The following is a 10619-nucleotide window of genomic DNA, read 5'->3' as shown; positions in this document are numbered from 1 at the left end:
AAAAACGCTTAGTGAGAAAATACACATAAACAGTGAACTTTTAGATCTGTTCTGAGGACTGGACACATATGTGTGAGAGATCTTGACTCAAACAGCATGATCTGCCTCTAAGTAATAGGTTTTGCCGGTCTTACCCTGATCACATTAAATCTGGTGATGTTTTCTTACCGTGCAGTAATCCTAGATAATCCCAGGAGTTTGGCCAGAGTGAGATTTATTCCCGTGAGAGGAGAGAGAGAGAGAGGGCAGGAGGACGAAGAACGAGGGTTTGAAATGGCATTCTCATAGTTTTACAGTTTGTATTCAGATATGCAAAATGCATATGCAAAACATGCATGTAATACTGTATACCTACAAAGCAATGCACTAACCACTAAAAGTTAAGACATTTTCATTGGGTTAAATTTTTTTTTTAAGTAATAGTGTTAGTAAGCATAGTGTGTACTACATTAATAAATATTATGCAGTGCATACTGTGCAGCAATACATTAACATTCCATCCCAAATATTGCCTTCATCTTCTAGTGCCGCTTTGGTTCACTTAATGTGAACATCATCCTGTGCAGAGTCTGTCGTCAAATGACATCTCATCCTGCTTTCAGCTCTGACAGCAAATAAACTCGTTCTCAATGTCAGTTCTCCATCTGTCAGATTTCTGGAGCCATTTATACACTGCAGTGGCAAGCTGTTTCTTCTTCCTAGTCTGCTAATTGAAAGCTGTTCAGTGTCATTTTAAGGGCTTTAAAGAGACTCAATAATTCCTCAGAATCAACGGTGACATAGATATACCTTTCTCTGTCAGTCTCAGGAAGGTTGGCACAAGTTTCTTCATTGACCTTTTAGTTCATCTAAAAATCAAAAACTGCTAAAAACGTACTCATCCTCAATTGGAATGACATGAAGAGCAATTTCTTGCACCACAATTTATAACTATAAACTACAAAATCAAAGTAATAGTTCACCCGAAAATGAAAAATTTATGAAAATGTACTCACTCTCAGGCCATCCAAGATGTAGATGAGTTTGTTTCTTTATCAGAACAGATTTGGAGAAATTAAGCATTAAATCACTTGCTCACCATTGGAGTCAATGGGTGCCGTCAGAATCCAGAAGTTATCCACACCACTCCAGTCCATCAATTAACATCTTGTGAAGCCAAAAGATGTGTGTTTGTATGAAACCACTCCTTCATTAAGATGCTTTTAATTTCAAACAAGCCCTCTACCCATAATATTGCCTTCTTCATGTGAAAAAGTCATCTTGTCTGAATCAGGAGAGAAATATGCACAGATCAAGCAACATTGACAAGCGAAAACGGTCCGGACAACAGGGGATAGACTTTTTCACTGGAGGAAGCGTTGTTATGGATTCGTCTTTTGGCCAAAAGCGACGGCACCCATTCACTGCAGAGGATCCATTGGTGAGCAAGTGATGTAATGCAACATTTCTGCAAATCTGATGAAGAAACAAACTCATCTACATCTTGGATGGCATGAGAGTGAGTACATTTTCAGCAATTTTTCATTTTCGGGTGAACTATTACTTTAATTTTGTAGTTTATAGTTATAAATTGTGGTGCAAGAAATTGCTCTTCCTCTCATTCCAATTCACAACATCTTTTGCATCCAAGTGCATTCCAGTTCACATGCATGAATTGAAGGGTTCCAACTCTTCAGTTCTGAATTTTGCCCAAGCCATTATAAACCCATCTCCACTTGAAGCAAATAACCTTAAACCATGTAAAAGTGTTTCCACATGTTTATCCTGCCCCTCAGGCCACTTTCAGGCAGCAACCGTCTTTTTACAGTCATTATTCAAAATTGCCAAATTAATTCTAATAACAAAAAAACACCCTTCCGTATTCTGGCTCCATTCTGAGTGAAGTGAGCACTCGTACTTCTAAAGAGTGCTGAATAATTGGCATCGTCAGGGCTCGCTGGAGATCTACACCACATACGGCCCTCAAAAGATGAGAAAGAACAGCTTCTGTTTCCTCTTCAAAAACACAGAGAAGTTTGATAAATGACCCACGGCCAGCTCAGCTTTGGTCAATTTGTTGTACAGTAGTCGTTCAGAATTCAAAAGAAACTTTATCTTCATTACGACTGACATCTTTTTTGCACTTCAAGCATATTCAGTGTGTGTGACTCATACACAGGTATCCCTTTGTTCCTAGTGAGCATACACATTCTTTATGAGACGTTCACCCACAGGGAAGACAAGCAAGTGCGCTGTGCCCTTGGATTAAACGCTGAATTTCAAGACCCAAGGGCACCTGAGCATGTATTACGTGACCTCTCTGCAGTATACCAAGGACATAGTTTTGATTGAATACTGACACATTTCAACCATTATATGTAATCATACATAAATACAGAAAATTGATGGTGAAGTCAATTAGACAATCTCCGAATATGGTGGTCTGGAAATGTGTCGCTCGTTCTCACTGACTATTCACTACATGGTCAATGTCATATTTTACTATACGAGTGAGCAAAAATGAGGACACATCTAAAGACATTACTGCACACTTTGTTTTATTGCTGCCTGTCTAACATGAAAAACTGGACATGGTTGATTACAGTAGCTTGCCCTCAGGCGCTGTTCTGCATGTAAACCAGTGGATGGCACTATGAGTAGCTAATCATATACACAACATCCATTTCCACCAGCCTCTTGCCAAGCACTTTTAGGTTTTTGCTTTGTTTCCTCCTTTTAACTGATCAAAATAGAGCTCTTTAGTCATGAAGTCAATTCGCAACCTAATTCGCCATGGCTTCCCGCGGGGATTTCCATTGGTTTTTGGTTTTGATAGCGGCTTTTGATTTATGAGTAAAATCAGGTCTGGGACAATACTTGAAGAGACTTTCACGTTTTGTTCTACATCATAATTTGCATACAATCATATTTCAAAGGTAAAGATTAAAATAAGCATTGCAACTGACTTATCAAGTAGAAAAACTTGTATCCTGTGGCAATAATGTATTCAGCTACTCAAAAACACAGTAGCTTCAGAAATTATGCTTGTGTGTGTGTGTGTGTACAAGCATAATTTCTGAAGCTACTGTGTTTTTGAGTAGCTGAATACATTAGCTAAATACATTAGTATTAGTATGTAATAAGATGCGGTGGTTCAAAAGTAATGTGATTCCTAAATTAGCAATCATCTCAACACACCGGGATCCAGATGTGCGCATGCGTATTACGCACCCACACGCTGTGATTTTTGACTTTCCCGGGCCAAAAAAAAATCCCGAATCCTGTGAGAATCCACGCCTGCTTTTTCACGGACCAATGCCCACTACAATCCTCTCCAGCACCACACGCCGTGTGCTTATGTTGGATATTCCACTGCGGTTCCGTTAAATCTGTTGAACGCGTCTTTCTCCGCGCGTCCAGAAACACGCCGGTCGGTCTGAAGCGCGTCGAGAAACACGCCGGTCGGTCTGAAGCGCGTCGGAACCCATTTGCAGCCGCTGCCTTTGTGGGTCGGCTGTGGATTGACTTAATGCCTCCTTTAAAAGCCCTCTTCGGGGTTTTAAGTTCAAGAAAACACCCGGACCCTTCGCCTTCTCGCCTTTGACTCTTACAGGAGAATTAAATGTTTATTTTGTGGCACCGGTGGAGCGCGAGATCTTACCGGTTGCGGACGATGTTCAGCGTTTTTGTATAAAACACCTTGTCGGTAAAACTTTACCTCAGAAAACACAGTGGATAACTTGTGCATTTCCCCGAGATTATTTTGTGTATTATTATTATTTTTACCTCAGAAAGTGATGGCGGAGCGGGGGGCACGGCTGCTCGTTTTTTTCGCAAGTCTCATCGTTCTCCGGTTCGGCGGTGCGGTTAAAGGTAAGTTCCGTCTCTCTCGTTCGTTGCGGTGGACGCGTTTACGAGCGCAGCGCGGTATCGCCAAATCCAACGATAACGTTCAGCAATTAATCCGTTTCTACCAGCTCATTGTACCAACCCTAATTCGTACCCCGATGTTTACCATTCTGCCCTGCACAGCCTAGTTACTGTGGTTATATTTTGTGGTTTAGTGGTTACATCTGGGTTGGTAGAAGCTTGAATGTATAAATTCTGCAAAGGGTCGTACATGATCTTGCTATTTAGTGACTGATAACTAGGTGATCACCCCAGGTTGCTTTGACTATCATGTGTATTTTTGTTAAATGTTAAAACATTTTTTCAGAGAGAATAAGCCATTGCAGATTTGGAGGTTTTGTTGGTAAGTAGGCATTGGAAAGAAGAGCACTTGTAGAAAGCCACCACTGCCCCTCATCCATTCGTCCATTCGTCCATCCGTCCATCCATTCATCCATCCATCCGGTCCAGAACAAGGGGATGGGGAAACTCTTGACTGAACCTAAAAGAAGAGCTGAGGGTAATGATTGATTGTAGATGGTAATGACAGGGTCAGGTTCAGACATTGGGGAACATTTACTGTTGGGAATGATGAAAGGGAATTTTCTGGCTGACTCAAATGAAGATCAGTTCCCTCAGCTGCTGCCACTGAGATTGCTCTGAGGTGAATTTGTAAAATGACACCTTAGTCACACCAAACAGGTCTTGACCGGAGAGATTTGTGCTGTTTTTGTTCATTATTTGGCTGAAATTGACATCATTTTCTTTAGACGGTGACATATGTTGGAAGAAAGGAGATACAAAGAATTTTTTCCTCCTTTTGAATAGGAATCAGATGTATTTGTTGTTCCAGTCATGGTTGCAGGGATGTTTGAGAATCAATCGCTTTTTTAAAGCTAAATTGCATTTGTTGAGTCTTTCTCTTTTCTGTGTTTTAAAGTGTTCTAGATAGGACTTGAATGGTGCTTTGTACATGTGGCCAGTTTCGAGTTACTAATCATGGCGTCCCTCTGAAAATAAGTTTGTTTATTTGAAACACATTTCCCTGAGGTTTCAGACGCACAGATTTTAAAGCCAAGCCACAAGTCCTCTCTTAAAGATAGTCTGCTCGTAAACGGACTATTCACAATGCTTTATAGAGTTTCGTAGATTTATCAGTGGAAAAAAGTCAAGTCAAACCGAATTAGCCTATGCATTTGTGGCACAAAGCTAGTTTATTTCAATTTGGATTAAAAAGAGCTTTAGGGCCGTTATACAGGATACATTCTTGCATTCAGAAATGGATAGATGAAGTGGAAGAGAATACAGGAGTCTTGAGATGTGTTTTAAAAAATTGAACTTGTTTTTAACTCAGTACAGTTTCTTAAGCCAGACGTCCACTTTCAAAGATATTCAGTCTTTTCACAAAATGCTTTATAGGGATTTGCAAAGTAGTTTTTCTGTTTAGGCTTTATGGAAAATCCTTGTGAAGTTTTGTCTAACAGTTTTTGTCTAAGAGGCTTATCAGAATCATCACTTACGGACTTGTTTTGTTCATACTTCTGTTTCTCAGTAGCTAAATATACGTGCACTTAGTAATCTTATTGAGACAGCTCAGTTGAAACGGTGCCTTGATATAAAAAGTGTGCTTGATTCAAATAAAATAGTTTGAAAGATTTGGTGCATTAAATAATTGCTATGCAAACCTTTGAATCAAACTACATTACAATTACGAATACACTAAATGCTGCTCTTCATTGCATTGAAATATATGTGATGCATGCACATATAGATTTCCATTTATGACACATATCAATGATACTTAAAATATTAAAATATCAATGATACCGTTGCAATACTTGCAACATTGATTTCTGTGCACGTAATGTCAGTAAGTGATTTTTCATTCTTCCAATGTACAGCAGCTCTCAAAGTACAACAGACGTTCTAATGTTCTTGTGTTAAGTTCCAACACCAATGCAATTCATAGAAATCTGTAAAAGGTTTATCAGATGAAAACCAGTTTGCCATCGCTCATGCCACTTTGAGAATGGCAGGGGCTGGTCACAAGTGTCATGCTGTCGTAATTGCTTTTGGCACAGCAGGTAAACGGCACAAATGGAGACATCTGTAGCTATCTCCATCTCTCATTAGCTGTGTGTGTGTGGTTGGGGCGAGGCGAGGGGGGTCTGTGGTCTTGAAAGCAAGCTTAATCCTCATCGATGTCAGGCTGAATGATTGAATGACATTTTAGCGCATCCAGCTGACCCCCTCCCGTTGCTGCTACTAGTGGGATATCAACAGCCCGATCTCATTCACAAGGCTCGAGGGTAAATTTGTGAATCTCCACGCTCACTCTCATACTCTCTTGGTCTGGCGCTTTGAGAGAATGATGCGCAAAGCCATTTTCTTGCTGCCTGCAGCTGGTTGAGAAGAGGAAACCAACACAAAGACAAACACATTCATCCTGTCCTATCTGTGCTCTTGTCTAAGTGAGACTGACATTGGGCAACAGAGTGTTTGGTTTCTCCCCTTGGCTGCTTATCAGTTTGTGGAGTTTTCACCTTCTAGATCGCCTATGGCTGATTGATGCTATGTGTACTTGTAGATGTAGTTGTGAAGTGTGTCAGTTTGTGGTTGGATGGAAAGATGCTCGACTGAACCTATTAAATGTGGAGCCTTGGAATTGTTAGATTTGAGTCAAGTGAGAGTTAAACTGTCAGCTTGAAAAAATTCTATAATAAAGTTTCGCAGGGAGATTATTGAATTCCTCTTTTTTTTTTTTTTTAGGAGTTGTCCACAGATTTCTGACATTTAAAACAGCTTGAACCACTAGAAAATTTCTTTGTGTGCTGTAAACATTCTTTCTTTTCCACATATTTTTGCAGTTACAACAGCTTTACTTAATGTATATCATACATACCAAGGTTGTGCAGCATTCAAGCTCATTTTAACTAGAAAAGCAAAATTTAAGTTTGAAAAATGTTTAACCCTGCTGTTTGAAGGTTTTATGAACAGGTATATAGAATTTAAGTGCCGCATATAGAAATTTAGTTTATACATTTCATCATATTTTTAAAACTAATGTTGTGGACTGTGGTGGAAGAACACTTCATTTCCCAGAATGCATTGCCTGTGATGGACTTCTTCCTGTCATTCAAATTCAACTTGCAGCCAAATTGATTCGATTTTCAGTTCATCAATTGAAAGGGAGCTAATTCTTCATTTCCAATGAGTTTTGCCCAACCCTGGTACACACTGTCACATTTTTGATGTGATAACTTTTTTAAAAACATTGGTGATTTAATGTGTGTGTGTGTGTGTGTGTGTGTGTGTGTGTGTGTGTGTGTGTGTGTCAACTTGCAGCCAAATTGATTCGATTTTCAGTTCATCAATTGAAAGGGAGCTAATTCTTCATTTCCAATGAGTTTTGCCCAACCCTGGTACACACAGTCACATTTTTGATGTGATAACTTTTTTAAAAACATTGGTGATTTAATGTGTGTGTGTGTGTGTGTGTGTGTGTATATATATATATATATATATAATATTGCTTCCTTGCAAGCACAAAACTCTAATCTCCTTCAAAAATCTGGTTGTTCTAGAGGTCGAAAAGTTAATTTTGCAAATGCTTTTTAGCCTGGAACACGTGTTGAAACCCTGCGGTTTGGTTTTGTGGAGCCACTGAGATCCATGAGTGTGGAAAGGATGGAAAATTCCAGCAGGAGAGTTGCTGTTTGGAGTAGGAAGATGTATTTGTCCTTTTCAATATAGAGTTTGACTAGGCGGACCCTCACCCTCAGCCTCTCACTGGGAAAGGTCACAGCCCTGAAAGACGGGGTCACTCTTGATTTCTCCTTCTGCGGTCTCGGTGAATAGAGAACTCTTGCTGGTTGTTATTGCTTCTCCAACACCTCTCTTGGCTTTTTTGGAGCTTGCTTGTAAAGAATGTTTAGATTGAGGACGGTTGTGGTGAAGGCATCGTTTTAATGAGGTCAGGAGAGAGCTTGCTGAGAGGAGCCCAGTGTTTGACCCTTGCTGTGAGGGTTTAGATACATGGCTTTTGTATGGATTGAAGGTCTTGACGGCTGTCTGTGAGAACCTGAACAAGACATAAACCATCTCTAGTTGTATAGTTCAAATCATCATCCAAAAATCCAATACACTGCTCTTTCTACATTGTTAAAGTTGATCCTATAGATTGATGTCTCTGGTACACGACCTAGATGTTCAACTTTTTTGTTCCACACCTACGGCATTATCCTGATTATTTGATCATTTGTCCATAGAAACTCAGCATCTGTTCTATGTCGAATAGCGATCACTCCTGTTCACCCCCTTCTGTAAGTGCTGTGGTTTTCCCATTGGGTTAAGCAGGAGGCTATGAATAATGGAAGAGAACCTTTGCTGTCTCTAAAACGGTGATTAATTGGTTTAATTTGATCATGTTGTACCTTCTGGGCTGTGTACACCTGATTTGTCCTCTACCTGCTAATGAATCACTTGTAGCCGTCGTGTGTATCATGTCTCAGCTAGGAACAGCCCACTTTGACCTGCCTGTCTATGAAAGTCCACTCGCGTTCACTCGAAAATGAATATTCAGTCATCATTTACTTTCTCAAACTCAAAAGTGGGTATTTTGAATAGTTTTGCCCATTTAGTAGAAGTCAGTGGGGTCCAAAACAACATTATTTGCACTCCACTGACATTGATTCTTTTTTTGAAGACATTTTTCGAAATATCTTCTTTTGTGTTCCTCAAACAGGTTTGGAAAGACTTGAGGGTGAATACATAATCAAAGAACATTAATTTTTTGGGGTGAATTATCCCTTTAACATGATGCATAAAGTGGTTCAGAAGATTGAGATGCCTCCATATTTTAAGAAACGTAACTATTCTTTATTTTGCCGATTTAGTACTGACTTCCAGATAGAGCCATGTCTTTTGAGCTGGCCTTTTGAAAGTAAAAGCAATGGGCTGACATGGTAATTGATCTCTGATTGGTGGGTTTGGAGGTATGTAACCATGGAGAGATTTTTCCAGTTCTCCAGGCCACATGCTAGCTGCCTCCCGCTGATATCAGCTCACTTAGTCTCTGTAGGGAACGCAAATTACTGCCTTTCTTCTGCAGAAACCTGCTGAAACGTAGTTAGCCATTTATAGGTCTGAACACTTTGGCCTAATTTAATGGATGGCCTCACTCCAACTCAAAAACACATGTCATTAGACTAGCCATTGAACATTTTCATTGCATTGAAATGTTCATTTCAAGTATTCCTGAAAATACACCGTATTGTGATACATCCATTGACTAAAGTGATTAAGAGCAAGCTAATGACATTCTTTGTAGTTTGTAGCCACCGTGCTTCGATTATTTCTTTCATACCTCAAGCGAAGCCACAATCCCTATCTGAACCAATCTTCACGTTGTCTTACCTCTTACAAATGATGCATTTATAAGGGCAGCCAAGCTTACGTTAATGTCCTTTTGTACTCCGATTTACCGAAAAGCTATAAAGGGCATCCAGGCTCGAAGATGACTGGCGAATGATAAACCAGCCTTTCCTCCCCATTAGCTTTATGGAGGAGTTGCTGTCATCAGGGATGAGACTGGCTTCGCTTGACCCTAAAAGAGGTGATGTTGGTGATGTGGAGCAGAGTTTGAAACCCAAGTAGGTTACAAATTGTTGTGGAATTATTAAAAAGTTGGTAACTCCATGTGGGCTGTTTGCCCGAGGCTCTGGTTTGTTTGTTGGTTTTTGAACATCATGGCCCATTTTTAGGAGAACTTTCTGCTCTTGTTCTTCGTATTAGACCTAGTGTTCCTGCTCTTTCCTTTTTTGAGTTAAATTTTGTGAATAAGAAGCAACTAATTGTTGCCATCCCTCTGATATGTAAAATACTTTTTGATGAAGTCGAATTCTTTCAAACTGGCATTTCCTGGTGTGCACCTAAAGGAGTTAAGTCATAAAATAGAGTTTGAACTCTCCATAACTAACTTAATATTGATCCAAATGCTGAAAGAATTATTCAGTTTAGTAAATAATCATGCAAGTATTTGTAGTATTCTATGAATGACAGCAGCGCAGATTCCAGAGTGCCTGCTGATGGGAATTCATTTAATGATAGTGTTGTTTTCCTCATTGCGTTGTCAGGAAGCCAATTAATTTCATCCTCAAGTAGCAGCAGATCGCAAGTATTTCGCAGGGTTTATCTCTGAAGCAGGCGTTAGCCGCTGTATGTAGACTTGCATCTGAAAGAAATTGCTGTTTTTGCTAATTAGACATGATTGAAGGCATGTCAGGTGTACATGGAGTATATACATGGAGTTTTATTGGCAGGACACATTCATCAAACACGCAGCGACTCCCAGGGGATGCTGATTATTAACCCTTCCCCTGGATGAAACGCATAAATTGTGTGTTTTTCTTCCCCCCGGCGTTAGCGTGTAATGTCTGTCTGTGGCGTATATAAAGGCCAGGACGTGATTTAATCATTGGCTGTATTCTGTCGGGTTCTTAGGGCATCGTCCTTGCTGTGCATACATCAATTACACACACAGACGCACATGCGCTTTAATAAGCCTGCGAGTGTGCTGTTGGCAGTAGCGGTGTCACTGAGACTGATGGTTGTGACAGCAGGCGGGTGATAATTAACCAAGATTCCTGCTATTCACTTTCTCGCACACACACACACTTCTGTTTGGAGCTGGATAGTGCAGGTTACAGTGTGTGTGTGTGTGTGTGTGTGTGTGTGTGTGTGTGTGTGTGTGT

The 10619-nt window shown here is 40.1% G+C and overlaps 1 protein-coding gene across 1 annotated transcript in view; it reads left to right on the top strand.

Annotated features, from left to right (window-relative positions):
* The first annotated feature begins 3294 nt into the window (after positions 1-3294).
* The window catches only part of neo1b (neogenin 1b), a 151125-nt gene continuing 143800 nt past the window's right edge, over positions 3295-10619 (top strand). Inside the window, exon 1 of the mRNA XM_016230724.1 lies at positions 3295-3852. Within this exon, the coding sequence (XP_016086210.1) occupies positions 3777-3852 (76 nt within the window). The 5' untranslated portion in view covers positions 3295-3776. The remainder of the gene's footprint in view (positions 3853-10619) is intronic.

The sequence above is a fragment of the Sinocyclocheilus grahami genome, unplaced genomic scaffold (genome assembly GCF_001515645.1).
Source record: "Sinocyclocheilus grahami isolate Dianchi unplaced genomic scaffold, SAMN03320097.WGS_v1.1 scaffold376.1, whole genome shotgun sequence".
In the NCBI taxonomy this organism is placed as follows: Eukaryota; Metazoa; Chordata; class Actinopteri; order Cypriniformes; family Cyprinidae; genus Sinocyclocheilus; species Sinocyclocheilus grahami.
The sequence above is the reverse complement of the archived record's forward strand: the minus strand, read 5'-3'. Positions and strand labels throughout refer to the sequence as shown.